General features: G+C 42.3%; 1 protein-coding gene across 50 annotated transcripts in view; it reads right to left on the reverse strand.

The window, feature by feature from the left end:
• TRDN (triadin) overlaps positions 1 to 17054 on the reverse strand; it is a 974263-nt gene that overhangs the window by 177532 nt on the left and 779677 nt on the right. For 49 of the 50 annotated variants that reach the window (XM_089686429.1, XM_089686384.1, XM_089686382.1 and 46 more), the window contains one exon: positions 8618 to 8662. The exons of the other annotated variant lie outside the window; for it this stretch is intronic. In XM_089686429.1, the coding sequence (XP_089542555.1) occupies positions 8618 to 8662 (45 nt within the window). The remainder of the gene's footprint in view (positions 1 to 8617; positions 8663 to 17054) is intronic. 50 annotated transcript variants of the gene reach the window in all.

Below are 17054 nucleotides of genomic sequence, written 5' to 3' on the forward strand. Positions count from 1 at the left end.
GGTGTGTTTAATTTTTTGACATAGGGTGCTGCAAGTTAACGGTCCTCACATAGCTGCTGCCAGGCCCCTAATCTGCCATGGGCCCCTATATACCGCCTCCTCATGCTGCTGCCAAGTCCAGAGTCTCTCATGGGTCCCTGTACGGCCTCCCATTGCTGCTGTCTCCATCGCCACACTCTGCTGCCATGTGCCACTTTCAGGTCTCTTCACACTGCTGGTGTGTTTAATTTTTTGACATAGGGTGCTGCAAGATAACGGGCCTCACATAGCTGCTGCCAGGCCCCTAATCTGCCATGGGCCCCTATATACCGCCTCCTCATGCTGCTGCCAAGTCCAGAGTCTCTCATGGGTCCCTGTACGGCCTCCCATTGCTGCTGTCTCCATCGCCACTCTCTGCTGCCATGTGCCACTTTCAGGTCTCTTCACACTGCTGGTGTGTTAAATTTTTTGACATAGGGTGCAGGCAGATTACGGGCCTCACATAGCTGCTGCCAGGCCCCTAATCTGCCATGGGCCCCTATATACCGCCTCCTCATGCTGCTGCCAAGTCTAGAGTCTCTCATGGGTCCCTGTACGGCCTCCCATTGCTGCTGTCTCCATCGCCACACTCTGCTGCCATGTGCCACTTTCAGGTCTCTTCACACTGCTGGTGTGTTAAATTTTTTGACATAGGGTGCAGGCAGATTACGGGCCTCACATAGCTGCTGCCAGGCCCCTAATCTGCCATGGGCCCCTATATACCGCCTCCTCATGCTGCTGCCAAGTCTAGAGTCTCTCATGGGTCCCTGTACGGCCTCCCATTGCTGCTGTCTCCATCGCCACACTCTGCTGCCATGTGCCACTTTCAGGTCTCTTCACACTGCTGGTGTGTTAAATTTTTTGACATAGGGTGCAGGCAGATTACGGGCCTCACATAGCTGCTGCCAGGCCCCTAATCTGCCATGGGCCCCTATAAACCGCCTCCTCATGCTGCTGCCAAGTCTAGAGTCTCTCATGGGTCCCTGTACGGCCTCCCATTGCTGCTGTCTCCATCGCCACACTCTGCTGCCATGTGCCACTTTCAGGTCTCTTCACACTGCTGGTGTGTTTAATTTTTTGACATAGGGTGCTGCAAGATAACGGGCCTCACATAGCTGCTGCCAGGCCCCTAATCTGCCATGGGCCCCTATATACCGCCTCCTCATGCTGCTGCCAAGTCCAGAGTCTCTCATGGGTCCCTGTACGGCCTCCCATTGCTGCTGTCTCCATCGCCACACTCTGCTGCCATGTGCCACTTTCAGGTCTCCTTCACACTGCTGGTGTGTTAAATTTTTTGACATAGGGTGCAGGCAGATTACGGGCCTCACATAGCTGCTGCCAGGCCCCTAATCTGCCATGGGCCCCTATATACCGCCTCCTCATGCTGCTGCCAAGTCTAGAGTCTCTCATGGGTCCCTGTACGGCCTCCCATTGCTGCTGTCTCCATCGCCACACTCTGCTGCCATGTGCCACTTTCAGGTCTCTTCACACTGCTGGTGTGTTAAATTTTTTGACATAGGGTGCAGGCAGATTACGGGCCTCACATAGCTGCTGCCAGGCCCCTAATCTGCCATGGGCCCCTATAAACCGCCTCCTCATGCTGCTGCCAAGTCTAGAGTCTCTCATGGGTCCCTGTACGGCCTCCCATTGCTGCTGTCTCCATCGCCACACTCTGCTGCCATGTGCCACTTTCAGGTCTCTTCACACTGCTGGTGTGTTTAATTTTTTGACATAGGGTGCTGCAAGATAACGGGCCTCACATAGCTGCTGCCAGGCCCCTAATCTGCCATGGGCCCCTATATACCACCTCCTCATGCTGCTGCCAAGTCCAGAGTCTCTCATGGGTCCCTGTACGGCCTCCCATTGCTGCTGTCTCCATCGCCACACTCTGCTGCCATGTGCCACTTTCAGGTCTCTTCACACTGCTGGTGTGTTAAATTTTTTGACATAGGGCGCAGGCAGATTACGGGCCTCACATAGCTGCTGCCAGGCCCCTAATCTGCCATGGGCCCCTATATACCGCCTCCTCATGCTGCTGCCAAGTCTAGAGTCTGTCATGGGTCCCTGTACGGCCTCCCATTGCTGCTGTCTCCATCGCCACACTCTGCCATGTGCCACTTTCAGGTCTCTTCACACTGCTGGTGTGTTTAATTTTTTGACATAGGGTGCAGGCAGATTACGGGCCTCACATAGCTGCTGCCAGGCCCCTAATCTGCCATGGGCCCCTATATACCGCCTCCTCATGCTGCTGCCAAGTCCAGAGTCTCTCATGGGTCCCTGTACGGCCTCCCATTGCTGCTGTCTCCATCGCCACACTCTGCTGCCATGTGCCACTTTCAGGTCTCTTCACACTGCTGGTGTGTTAAATTTTTTGACATAGGGTGCAGGCAGATTACGGGCCTCACATAGCTGCTGCCAGGCCCCTAATCTGCCATGGGCCCCTATATACCGCCTCCTCATGCTGCTGCCAAGTCCAGAGTCTCTCATGGGTCCCTGTACGGCCTCCCATTGCTGCTGTCTCCATCGCCACACTCTGCTGCCATGTGCCACTTTCAGGTCTCCTTCACACTGCTGGTGTGTTAAATTTTTTGACATAGGGTGCAGGCAGATTACGGGCCTCACATAGCTGCTGCCAGGCCCCTAATCTGCCATGGGCCCCTATAAACCGCCTCCTCATGCTGCTGCCAAGTCTAGAGTCTCTCATGGGTCCCTGTACGGCCTCCCATTGCTGCTGTCTCCATCGCCACACTCTGCTGCCATGTGCCACTTTCAGGTCTCTTCACACTGCTGGTGTGTTAAATTTTTTGACATAGGGTGCAGGCAGATTACGGGCCTCACATAGCTGCTGCCAGGCCCCTAATCTGCCATGGGCCCCTATATACCGCCTCCTCATGCTGCTGCCAAGTCTAGAGTCTCTCATGGGTCCCTGTACGGCCTCCCATTGCTGCTGTCTCCATCGCCACACTCTGCTGCCATGTGCCACTTTCAGGTCTCTTCACACTGCTGGTGTGTTAAATTTTTTGACATAGGGTGCTGGCAGATTACGGGCCTCCCATTGCTGCTGCCAGACATGTAATCTGCCATGGGCCCCCGTACCGACTCCTCATGCTGTGACGTTGCAACAAGGTGTAATTCAACCCTACATATGTTAGACCGCCTTTACGAACAGCTAAAGGCCATCACAGATTTCCTGATGTTAAAAGCGGATAAAGGTACTCCCTGTGTAACTTAGATGTCAGCCATTGTCAGCTCATGTGTGACACCTGCGCTTGCTCAGGCCCTTTGAGGAGGCCACGCTATTCGTGAGTCGGCAGGACTATGGGATGAATGAGGTCAAATCGGCCATGGGCCCCCGTACCGCCTGTTCACGCTGATGCTGGTCCCACAGTGTGACCTGGGTCCCTGTACGGCCTCCCATTGCTTCCACTCTGCCATGTACCTCTTTGAAATCTCCTCACACTCCTGCGGTTGTCCATTTTGTCATAGGTTGCTGGCAGATTAGCGGCCTTCCATAGGTGCCGCCAGGCCCCATATCGACCATGGGCCCCCGTACCTCCTGGTCACGCTGCTGCTGAGCCCACAGTGTGACCTGGGTCCCTGTACGGCCTCCCATTGCTTCCACTCTGCCATGTGCCACTTTGAAATCTCCTCACACTCCTGCGGTTGTCCATTTTGTCATAGGTTGCTGGCAGATTACAGGCCTTCCATAGGTGCCACCAAGCCCCATATCGGCCATGGGCCCCCGTACCGCCTGGTCACGCTGCTGCTGGGCCCACAGTGTGACCTGGGTCCCTGTACCGCCTCCCATTGCTCCCACTCTGCCATGTGCCACTTTCAGGTCTCCTCACGCTCCTGCTGGTTTCCATTTTGTCATAGGTTGCTGTATGGCCTCCCATTGCTGCTGCCTCCACCGCCACACTGTGGCTCCAAACACTGGTTTTGGCCCCGTGACTGGCCAAAGGAGTGAAGTGTGCAGTGATTCTAAGATCGACGGCACTCATCTGCATGTCATACTGACAGACAGTATTATTTCTCTTCCCCAGCAGACTCCAAGGGCATTTAAATTAAAGGTACAGTGTTCTGCACTAATATTAAGTCTCTCTGAAGCCTAGAAACACCCTTTTTTAAGTTAAATTCACAGCGAATTTATTCGACTCGAATCGAATATTGTCCACGAATTCGCCGAATCAGTCGAATCGAATTTTTCATTTCTTCGCTCATCTCTAGTTGCGACATTGGCAAACAAAAAAATGTTGATGCCAGTCCCAGTATAATCTTGCTTTTAGACATAACACCTCAGCTTTTTTGCTAGTGTATAAGGAAGATAGACACCTTTTTCTTTTGAACATTCCTGTTTAAGAATTACTGTGTCCAGCAATGGATGATAAAGAAAATAGGATTTTTGTATTAATTTTTTAAGTCAATTTGAGGACATAAATCGTGCTCAGCGATGTTGTATTTTTTTACTGCTAGCTCACAAAATTGAGGCACAATGTATAGAAGCAGGTTTATACAGCAAGTGGCATCAGCATTTTATTTTTGTTTGCCCCAAACCTTCTGCGTCCCTCAATAGATTTCATGAAACAGATTTTACAGCAAGTACAAAAATCGTAATATATGCTTCATTTTCATAAGATGAGACATAATTGGTCACTATTAACAAGATCTCCAGTTGTGTTTTTTTTTTAATAAATAAGTCTGCATCTGGGGCATCTGCATACTCTCCGTATTTCCTGTATTCCACTTAAATAATATAGCATTTGAAAATAAATATGGGTTAAAATGCTAACAAACCTATTAGTACAGTGGTGGGCAACTGTGGCCCTCCAGCTGTTGGTGAACTACAAGTCCCATCATGCCTCTGCCTTTGGGAGTCATGCTTGTAACTGTCAGTTTTGCAATGCCTCATGGGACATGTAGTTCTACAACAGCTGGAGGGCCACAGTTGCCCACCCCTGTATTAGTACATTGTTACATAGTGAAAAAGGCAGAAAACTGGAGCACTGTAGCTAAACTGGTATTTTAGATACAAGCTAAACAAATACTTTCTAAGATTGGTTTTGAACTTTCCTCCTGTCATTTTGAAGTCATATGTGATATGTCCCCGTGTTGTTAACCATTTGCAGCCTGGGCTATGGTCAAATGATGACCGGGCAAACATCTTGTGCCTCTTGGAGGGCGTTATATGACGTCCTTCCCGGGTCGCTCATTGCGCGTGCCCTCAGGGTTGCTCTGTGGCGAGATCTGTCACCAGCCGCGTACCTCGGACACGTATACAATGGATGGCTTCCTTTCATGCCATCCATTGTATAAAAGTGTGTCTAGCTGTGAATGGTCACAATGATCACATGCACAGGATGGGCCAATTACAGCCCATTTGTGTCATGTGATTAGCCGTGGCCAATCACAGCTAATCACAACAAAAAAACCTGAATATATCAATTTCATTCAGTTAAATGCTTGCTTATTGCAAAGAAATCCTTTGCTATAAGCAATCAAATTGTGTGAAAAAAAAATACTGATCACTTCCCCAAAGTAGTACAATGTTACTATGGTAACATTATACTACTTACTTTGGTCATAGTGTAATATGAAAAAAAAAACTTAAAAAAGGGAAAAAACGTTTATAAAAATTTAAAAAAAAATAGAAAAAAAAAAATTATCAGTTTTTTTTTTCATATTGTCACCAGTCAGTGTCCCTGATCACTGCCACACCAGTTATATGCTGACACTGTATTGCACTGGTGACAGTATATAAAAAAAATTGTGAACATAATTATTTTCATTTCTTCATTTTCCGAAAAATTATGACAAAAAAATTACAACTTCAAAAAACTTGCCATGCCTCTTATGAAATACGTTGGACTATCTACTTTGCAAACAGGGGTAATTTATATAGGGAAATCAGGACCTCCTTCTTCCTGCTGGAGACCCCTCTGCTGGTGACCCCTCTAGTAATGCACCCTAGCATTGCATTCACGTTTCCCACAGCCTGGCCACACTCTTTGCTCATTTTGCAATAATTTGAAAAAAGTACTCCCAAATCCTTTCCCTCTGTAGTGCTGGCCAACGCTTTATACCCAGTGTTTTACTCTGACAATTAATTATTTTTCCTTAGGTTTATTATTTTACATTTTGAAGCAATGAACTGCAGTTTCCAGCAATGCCAAATGACATTGGATGTTACAGACACCTTCAGGGATATCAACCCTATTGCACACCTTTGTGTCATCAGCAAAAATACATACCTTACCCACCAAACTTTTAGATACATCACTTACATTAGATTAAATAGAACATGACCTAGTACAGAGCCTTGTGGTACACTACTAGTGACTGGTCTCTGTTTTCCGAATAAACCCCAATTATTACCACACTCTGGTATCTACCCTTTAGCCAGCTGCATGTCCATTGAACCACCCAAGGGTTATATCCTAACTTGTACACCTTTTTAAATAGATAATTTTGTGGAACTATATCAAATGCCTTGCTGAAATCAAGATGCATCACCCTAGTACAAAACATTTGTGATATAATTAAAAATTCAACCAGATAAGTCTGACATGATCTACCCTCAGTAAAGCCATGCTGCTTTTGGTCCAGTAAGTTGAGTGTTTTTAAGTGACCGATGATCTTTCTTTGCAGTAGTGATTCCATTAACTTGTCTACTACAAATGTTAAACTCACTTGCCTGTAATTGTCAGCTTCTACCTTTTTACCCTTCTTGTGGATAGATATTAGCTGTCTGCCAGTCATGGGGAACATCTCTTATTAGAGGAGACTGAATAAAAAGATCTGTTAATGGTCCAATATCCCCAAACTTGGTATTGTTAATACAATTTATTCCTGAAAAAAGACTGAACAGAAGTAATTGTTGAAATGGTTTGCTACATCCAGGTCTCCCCAAACATAATTGTTGCACCCATTTTTCTAATCCCATTGCATTTTTTCCTAAAAATGAATTTGTCTCCTTTCTTATTAAATTTTGCCATTTTATCCTCTGTGTTTTGGCAGCCCTGATATTAGCTACACTTTCTGTTTCCTTGAATCTCCTATATGCTGTTTTTTTTTCTCCTTTACTATATTGTTTTTTTTTCTTCTGCTTATACTTTTCCTAACATATAATCTAGTTGCCTCCAGGATGGTAGACATTAACAGTGCCCACTGATTATGGAATCCTGTCATTTTACTCCAGCCTTTAAATTCAAATTTTATTTTTTAGAATTTCCCCATAACAGCAACATTTGTCTATTTGAAATGGAAAATGTTTGTTTTTGCATGTGATTTTGTTATTTCTTTAATATCAAACCAAAGATATTTGTGATCACTAGAACCTACATTTTCTTCCACCTCAACATCAGACAATAAATCCCCATTTGTCAGTACTAGGTGTAGAATATTACCACCTTGGGTTGGGCTTTTTACTAACTGTTTTAGAGAATTTATTGCCTCCATTACATTCTTGATCCTGCTGGTAGTAGCAGTTTGAGAATTCCAGTTAACGTCAGGTAAGGCTCTCTTCTTGGACCTCTTTTTTTCTTAATCTACACCTCCTCCCTGGGCCAACTGATAGCCTCCCATGGCTTTCATTGTCATTTATACTCTTATGATACCCTAATCTATCTCTCCACTAATCAGCTCACAACATCAATCTCCTCACAAATCACTATTTTTGCTAACTGACATATCAGTCTGGGTGTCTCAACACTTCTTCAAATTCCAGCTATTATAAACGGAGCTAATAATATTTCCTTCCCCATTTGCCCCTTCCTCTGACTGTTCAGTCAAGGTCACTGGCACAATCATCAACCCATCTCTGCATGCCAGGGTGTTAGGTGGACTCTGAGCTCTCCTTTTGATTCCACATACAATCACTGTCCAAACGTTGCTGCCTCAACCTCCACAACATCTCCAAAAAATGCCCCTTCCTAATCGATGACACCACAAAGCTCCTAATTCACTCCCTGGTTATCTCCTGCCTTGACTACTGCTTGCTATGAGGGCATCTAAGCAGGCTTGGGTGCCCCTATCTTAGTGATGTTCTGCATGTCCATTAACACACAGATCTGTGGCTTGGCCCTGTCCCCTCCCTCTTTCCTCATTTTGCTCACTGGCTGTTATTTAAAGTAGTTTCATTTTAATTCAGTAAAATAATAATACTAACTTTGGGTGTCTGTGACAAAAACTGATATTTTATCAGTATAAATGTATATTGCCAGCAAAGGACACTTTGATATAGAGCCAGTATATAATCCCTGATGCCTATAAGTATGAAAAGCCTCTATAAAAAAAAAATTTTGGGCACACAGTAATGATATCATTGTACTGGCCTCATCAATTTTATGTACTGTATTCAGCTCCCCTAAGCTTCACATTTCATCTTACCAAGCACCCAGTTCTATCTTGCACTGAAAACAACAAAGTGATGCCACTAAACATTACTCTGGTCAACAGCATTAATGCTGTCTCAACCACTTTTAAATCCCTAGTAATTAGGCAGTGACAAATAAAAAAATATGCCTTGCCATCTTTTGGGGCATTAAGCATTGTCCTTAATAGTCTTACCCTTAAGCTAGCTTGAGACTATTTTTATAGATACCTTGTTTAGGTTCTGCTGGCTCTTTGGGGATTTTCTCTGGAGTTTCTGCAAGATAAATTGGCAACAAACAAGTAACAGCCACATTTTTTTAAATGTATATACATAAATAACAATGTCAAACTTGGATTGCTTGCTGATGAAGTGTTGTCATTGGGAAAAACGTGTTAATTGTTCTCCAATCTTTCATAAACTATAAAACTATTAGGTGTATAATGTCTGCAGTTACTAGGGTCAATGTAGGTTAATGCCTATAGCCCCAGCCTAACTTAAAGTATAACTAAAGGCAAGCTTTTTCAGGTTTTAACGGAGTAGTGAAGGTTAGAATTCCCATTGGGTTTTGTTGTTCATAAAACAGAAAAAACAGCACTCTGTAATTAGAATCAGTTGTTTATTGAGAGCTAAATAAAACAGGTGACAAAGAAAAGGTGCCAAAAACATGTTCCTTTTTCTTTCTCTTCTGTTCTGTTAAACCCTCAATTAACAACTGGGGGGTGCTGGATTTTTCTTTTTTAAGAGCTTTAATAAAGCATTGCTAATAGCCATGCACTCCCTATCAGTGACAGGTGTCAAGTCCTAAATGGATTTGTTTATAGGTGGTTTTAAATTGCTGTCTGTGTCCCTGTTAGGGAGATTTACTCTCTCTGATGGACCCTGTCACCAGTGTCCCTGGGAATCAAAAGGAGGGTAAAATTAGACTTTTGAGTTGCCACCAGAACAACCTACTGTGACAACTGTCTAAGAGCAGATTTCATTCACATTGGAAAGATATTTTCTCACTTCCTGTTGAGTATACAAGGCATGGTGGTTTTAATCCTCTCCCACTCTGTCCAAAAAGAAAAAATGTTTTGGCTTGTATACATAAAAATACATTTTATATTAAATATACAGTATAGAGAGAGAGAGAGAGAAAGAGAGAGAGCCTTAGATAATCTTCTGTAATGTGCTAGACCTGGTGGATTAACACTTTGAATGATGCTAGGTTTTTTTGTTTATTAATGTTCATATTTAGGTGTTTCCTCGCTGATATATTTTACAAAAAAGGATAACAATTGTTGCATGGTATAGCAAAATTAGGAAATACGCTATTACACTCGAATAATAGAACATTCTGTTAGATTAATTTAACTGTAAGTATTCTGCAACTGTTTATTGGCTCATTTTAATTCAGAATAATTGTGCCTCATTCCTTTTCTCACATATCTGATTTTGCTGTCAACTGATTTATTTTAGGACATGCCTTCTTGCTGCACTGTACTTATTGTAGAACTCACAATAATACTTTGGGTGTTTTTTCTTTTTTTCATCTTTCATTACTCTCTGTTAAAAAAAAACATTTTTTTTTAATGTGATTTTTTTAACAAATATGCATTCTAGCTATCATTTATACTAAATAAGGCTGAGTACACCAGGTGCTGGTCATAAGCACTTTACTTGTGAGTGTGTATTTTTTATACACACTCACATTTACCTCTCCACCCCTCTCCTCACCCCCACTATCTCCGCCCGCATCACTCACCTCCTAAACGACATCTCAGACTGGATGTCGCTCCATTTCCTCAAGTTTAACCTCTCCAAAACCGAACTCCTCGTCTTTCCCCCTGCCCACACCCCCCCCATCCTATTCATCACCACCACCAACACCACTATCATTCCCGCCCCGCAAGCCAAAGTCCTTGGCGTCATTCTTGACTCGAACCTCTCCTTCCTCCCTCATGTCAAATCACTTGCAAACACCTGCAGGCTCCATCTCCACAATATTGCCAAGATATGTGCCTTCCTCACCCCAGACACCACCAAACATCTTGTACACTCCCTCATCATCTCACGCCTTGACTACTGCAACTCCCTTCTCACTGGCCTACCCAAGTGCAGGCTCTCCCCGCTCCAGACCATCCTGAACTCAGCGGCCAGACTCATCCACCTCACCACCCGCTCCACCTCTGCCACCCCCCTCTGCCTCTCCCTCCACTGGCTCCCGATTGCCCAACGCATCAAATTTAAACTTCTAATCCTGACCTACAAAGCCGTTCATAACACTGCCCCTGACTACCTCACCAACCTGATCCCCAAGTACCACCCTACCCATACCCTTCGCTCCTCACAGGACCTCCTTCTATCCTGCTCCCTGGTCCCCTCCTCCCATGCACGACTTCTCCAGGTCCTCCCCTATCCTCTGGAACTCACTGCCCCAATCCATCCAACTGTCGCCTTCCCTCCCCACATTCAGGCGCTCCCTCAAAACCCATCTCTTCAGGGAAGCCTACCCCACCCTCACCTAACGGCCATTCTCCCTCATTCCTCCCACCACTTCATCCCCCTCAGCCACTTCATCCCCCTCAGCCACTTCATTCCCCTCAGCCACTTCCTATTGTTCCACTACCCCCTCCCTCCTAGATTGTAAGCTTGAAAGAATAGGGCCCTCTTACCCCTCGTACGCTGTCTGTTTTTGTTGTACTGTGCCATGTATTGTCCCCCCTATTGTACAGCGCTGAGCAAACCCTTTGGCGCTATATAAACTCGATGTAATAATAATAATAATATTTATTATTATCCTAAATAAAATAACGGTTTTATGCTATGGGATTCCCCTTCTTGTTCTTTTTGTTAAACATCTACCCCGAGATTGCGGGATCTGGAGACACTAATCAGCTTCATTGGGAAATGCCCCACAGGTGCTGTAGACCACTCTAGAGATTGATGGTCATCTGCAGAGGGTGAGTTTTAGTCCATGTGGGGCACTCTGAGCACTGATGTATCAAGCATTGTAAATAAGCGGAGCAAGTGAAGCATTGTAATCAAGTTGGAACACGAGCATAGGCACTTATTCACAAATTTGGAACTTTTATTTATTAGCAAATTATATTAAGTAATTTGAGACTGTGTAGTGACTATGCACACATGTAATGGTTAGATGCACAATCTAAGCATATATACTTGTTTTTATTGGCTCCTAGCAACCAGGCAGATGTCTCCTCCACTCAGACTGGTTTCTAGTGCTTGGGGCTCCAGGCTTGTGTTGGTTGTCTTTGTTCAGAGTCTGCACATCACCCCAGTGCTGGATTCTACAACCTCTCTATCTGGGAGGACAGAACTCAGACACTGGAGCCACAGTCTTTAGAATGTTATTTAGTAGAGGTTTGAAATAAAGTACTGAGAAGCTGCCGATAACCACAACAAAGGTCATTGAGAGCTCCATGTGGCTCACGAACTATTGGCGGATGATAGCTGTTGTAGAGCATACTTATAAAACCCCAAGCTGTAGAATGTCTGTGGCATTATGATTTCTGGTAATGTGGGCCCTCCCCATGCTGCAAATCTTTAGCATAGATCCTGAACAGGGCAAAAAAAAAAAGATTTTCAACCTCTGATATAAGCTTTTCAGCTTTCTAGGTACAGGATGATCCTAAAGCCAAACTTCAGGTGCAAGAAAAAAAAGTCTAAGGGTAGAGTAAAAAGGTGTAATTCCACAGTCCTCCATCCAGAAGGCTCCTCCAATCTTTGCAACAATTCCTCCACAGCCTCTTCCCTATGGTGATCCAGTCTGTCATTGAATACTCGCCTACTAAAGTACAATGCAGAAATAATAGTCCTTCATTGTACATGATGAGGCTGAGGAACTGGTCACAACCCAGGGCCTCAGGGAGAAGAGAAGAGTGCTGGAGTGAAGGCTATGGTTAATAATACCGCCTCTACCTCTTGAAGCAGCCAGTACACCCCCTCCCTGCCCTATCGTGCACTGTGCTGGACCGAGATAAAGTTCAGGTAAGTATTTGGAGGGCTGAGGGGGTAAACATGAACTTTTTTTTACCTTTAATGCAGAATGCATTAAGGTAAGAAAAACTTTAAACCCTTTCAGCTACTTTAAGCAATTGCAATTTGAACCAAGCAAGTCCTTAAAGCTGTGACCTCCAAAGAAAAAAGACTAGTAAGAGAAAAATCCCAACAAAGTGAAGAACATTTCCCCTTTAAACAGATATCACAAGAACAGATGTCCCTTTACCTCCTGTTCTAGTGACAACTGTAAAATGTAGGTTTTCCTATCGCTTTCTGTGAGAAATAAAGGCATGATTCTCCCCATCAGGAATACAGACAGCAATGAAAACTTGATAAGGGTGTTAATCCGCACTCTACTTTAACCAAAACAAAAAAAATGGCTACACATACTTCTTAACTGCTACTATACATGGTTCCACAGGACTACACATTACCCATACCAGAAAAAAAATCTTTATGTTGTTACCCTGTTTTGGTTGCACAGGCTCTTGTAATTTTTTTGCTTGTGTTTCTACAAATAAATTGTATGATGAATGACAATCTAAGGTACATTTTGCAAAACCACTCTATGCAACATCCCCAAATCTAGAGGGGTGTTGGGGATTTTAGTTGTGCCCTCCAGACTTCAGAGTGCATCCACAAATCCATGAGACCTGATGGGGACCATTGATATGAGGGGCACCTCTGAGGGGGGCAATTAATGTAAGGGGGACACTCTGATGGGGACAGTTGATGTAAGGGGGAACTCTGAGGGGGAAATTGATGTAAGAGAGCACTCTGATGAGGCAATTGATGTAAGGAGGGATTCCTTTAGGAGTCTTGATGTAAAGAGGAACATGTTCTGTTTAATCACCCTAAACTAATGACAGCATTCCCATTTCAGTCCTGCACCACCTCTGCACTACCTGTCAGACAATACTTCTGGGTTATCACTCCATGGGACAGAAGTGTGCCAAGTGAACAAGCAATATTGGCTCCATGAATCCCTGTCACAATACTGACATTATGCCTCCTGACTTATTTTACTGCACCCCCAGATCAGATAGGCTATATTTGGGCTTGCTATGCAAGATTTTAGATCAGGCATTATTTTGTATTTTGTATTCATATGTACTGTAATTATCTTTATTAGGTTTAGATGGTAGCTGTTCAGGGGCTTTTATTGGAATCTCTAAAATATTAAAGGGGAATTTGCATTGTATATGGATATTACTTTGTATTACAAACAGGGGCGGACTGATAACTCATGGGGCCCCCCGGGTGTCCTTGCCCAAACTCAAAAAAGCCTTTGAAAAAGGTACCAGGGGCATCTCATGGGGCCCCCTACTGACCCCGGGCCCTCGGGCAGGGGCCGAGTTTCCAAATGGTCAGTCTGCCCCTGATTATAAATGTTGTAAAGCTTGACTTTGTCCTATATTACAAAATTAGAGGGTATGCAATGCATAGCTATGCAAACAAGGGATGTCATACCCAAACCATACTTTTTCTATTAACAATAAAAGCAAGGTCTGAAACTGTCATTTAGTTTTAATCAAGGGCAAAGAGGTTATAATGGAAGGACTTTTTACCTTAATGCATTCCCTGCATTATGGTTAAAAAATGTCCCAGTGGTAGTATCACTTCCTCACTTCCCTATATATTTACCTCTGTTGTATCACAACTCAGCACTGTGCCTCTCTGCAGCATTGCTGCTCTGTGCTCCTCTCCTCACAGGAGAGACAGCAGTGGGAGCCATTGACTTCTGCTGCTGTCAATCAACTCCTGTGAGGAGGGAGGGGGAACATGGCTAAGCCATGCTGTGTGTCTATGAATTCCCACAGCTCAGCTCAGAAGCAAAGCCCCCCTTGCTATGGGGGCAGACACAGAAAAGGAGGAGCTGAGAACACATGCAGGGGACCCCAGAAGATGAGGTTTGGGGATGCTCAGTGCAATACCATTGCGCAAAGCAAGTAAACGAGCAAAACTTTTATTATGTGACAGTATTCATGAAGATTACACATGTGCAAAATAAAAAAAATAGTTTTGTTTCATTTTGTTTCGATTTGCTATTTGACTAATTTTGTTTCGTTTGATTAATTAAATTTGTTTAATTCATTTTTTGAAATTCGTTTAGTTTATCCAAATTCGTCTGAATTTGAAATTTTAAACAGATTTTAAAATAATTTTAACGGATTTGAAAATTCCAACTGATTTAAAAACAATTCTAATGGATTTGATAATAAATATAATGGATTTGATATTAATTCTAATATTACAATCCAAAATTCACAATCCATGTGTTTTTGATGGTATATGGGCTATATGAAGAGTTGCTTGACCTTATTGGAAATTTCTATTTCAGCAAAATGTTCACTGTCCCTTTGTTAATCACTACTCACGTCAGCATAGTGCAGCTCCCAATTTTTTGCAAAGTATTTTAGTCTTTTCTAATCTATTCTATTCTTTTCTATTATTTTATATTCTATTCTAATGTATTCTGTTCAAAATCAAATTCATTCTATTCAGAATTCAAATTTCTAAAGGCAGTTATATTCTTTCTATTTTATTATATTATATTTTTTTCTATACTAATCTATTCTTTTCTATTCTTTGATTCTATATTCTATTCTTTTCGATTCTATTCTTTGGTTTTCTATTCTTTGATTTTCTATTCTATTTTATTCTAATTGATTCTATTCTATTCTTTGATTTTCTGTCCTATTTTGCTCTGTTTTACTCTATTATTTTCTATTCTTTTCTATTCTGTTCTACGGTTTTTTTTTCTAATATTTTCTATTCTATTATAATGGAATCTATTCTTTTCTATTCCTTATTTTTCTATTCTATTTTGTTCTGTTTTACTCTAATGTATTCTACTGTATTCCATTCTATTCTTTTATTTTCTATTTTATTCTTTTTTCCTCTATTTTCTATTCTATTATTTTATTTTCTATTCTATACTAATCTTTTCTATTTCTTTATTTTCTGTTCTATTTTATTTATTTTATTCTTGTTTTCAAATTTGAATTTGTTGTCGAATATGTTTTGAATTCGAATTGATTCGAATTTTGACCAAAATTTAGTTTAATTATTTCAGATTCGTTCAAATTCGTTACTATTGTAATTCAAAATTTAGATACATTCAAATCTCTGAATAAAAGAAAAATGTGTCCAAATTTCGATTCGGAATGAAAAAACTGCACATGTCTACTGGAGATTATGCCTGAGTGCTGCATAAAGCCTGGGAGATTATATGCTTCCCCATACCCGGAAGCATTGATAATTTTATGTTACCTGCAACAGAAGGAATCTCTTCTGCTTTGATTTATTTAAAAAAAAAAGGACAATTCTAGATAGATTATCTTGCAGGGTGATAATCTGTAAACTAAATACCATCCTTAGAAAGTTAGCAAATTTAAAGTCACAATTACTTTCATGTAAATGTTTCAATAATAATTCAAAATGAGTAAAAAAATACTCTTGTTTCCCTTTTACCATATGATTTCATCAGGTTAACATCAGCTATTTCTTGTAGAAGGATTTCAGTAAAGGGATTATCTGTAGCAATAAGTGAAGTGGTCGGCCTAAAACTGAACTGAAGTGACCATTTATGAAGTTCTATATTAAGTGGTCTGTTTATTCACATAATATACAGTATTTTTATTCACATTTGCATATCAAATTGTCCATCAGCAATTTGTTCAATAATGTATAACTACTTAAAACTTTATCCAGACAAAAGTGAAATAATTGTGTTCCCTCTGTTATATTCTTCCTGATACCATTCTAACTAGTAATATTATTTTACCCATCTTACAAGTTTGCTGCCTTGGGGTAACCCAGACTTGGTCTTTTATTACATTACAAATATTCAGTACTTCTCCAAGTCCAACTATTTGACTTTGCGTGACATCTCCAAATACACACTTCCTAGTTTAGGAGGCCAGAAAAATCTAGTTCATTAATATTCATAAGATGTTTTTTAGTTACCTTTCTTGGGCTTTACTAGCTTCCCGTGTTTCTTTTCTAAAATATTATTATCAATATTATTATGATTCAGAATTTATGTAGCACCAACGATTTGCACTGCACTTGACAATGTGAGGGCAAACAGTACAATTTAATACAGGAGGAATCAGAGGGGCTATGTTCATTAGATATTACAATTTAAAAGGGAGTGTCAAGTGATGCAAACAGTAATAACTGTGGAGGATGAGCTGATGAAGAAAATAAAAGTACAGCTGATGGGTGGAGGTAGGATAGGCTTCTCTGAAGAGGAGGGTTTTCAGGGATCACCTAAAAATGGACAGTGTAGGAGATAGTCTGGCAGATTGGGGTAAGAAGTTCCATAGAATGGGAGAGGCATAGGAGAAGTCCTGGATGTAAGCAAGGGAGGAGGCGACAAGGGAGCTAAAGAGCAGATAGTCTTGGAAGAAATAAAGAAAACAAGTTGGTTGGTATTTTGGGACTAGGTTATTGATGTAGCTGGGAGCCGAGTTGTGGATGGCTTTGTTGTTAGTATTTTGAATTTTTGTTAGGTGAGTAAAAGCCAGTGGAGGGAATGGCAGAGAGGGGTAGCAGACACTGAACTGTTGATAATATGAGTCTGGCAGCAGCATTCATGATTGACTGAAGGGTGGATGTAAACACAAGCCAATGAAAAAGGAGTTGCTATAGTTGAGGC

This window comes from Staurois parvus, unplaced genomic scaffold (assembly GCF_062004578.1).
Source record: "Staurois parvus isolate SC_StPar_1 unplaced genomic scaffold, SC_StPar_1.0 ptg000397l, whole genome shotgun sequence".
Classification (NCBI taxonomy): Eukaryota; Metazoa; Chordata; class Amphibia; order Anura; family Ranidae; genus Staurois; species Staurois parvus.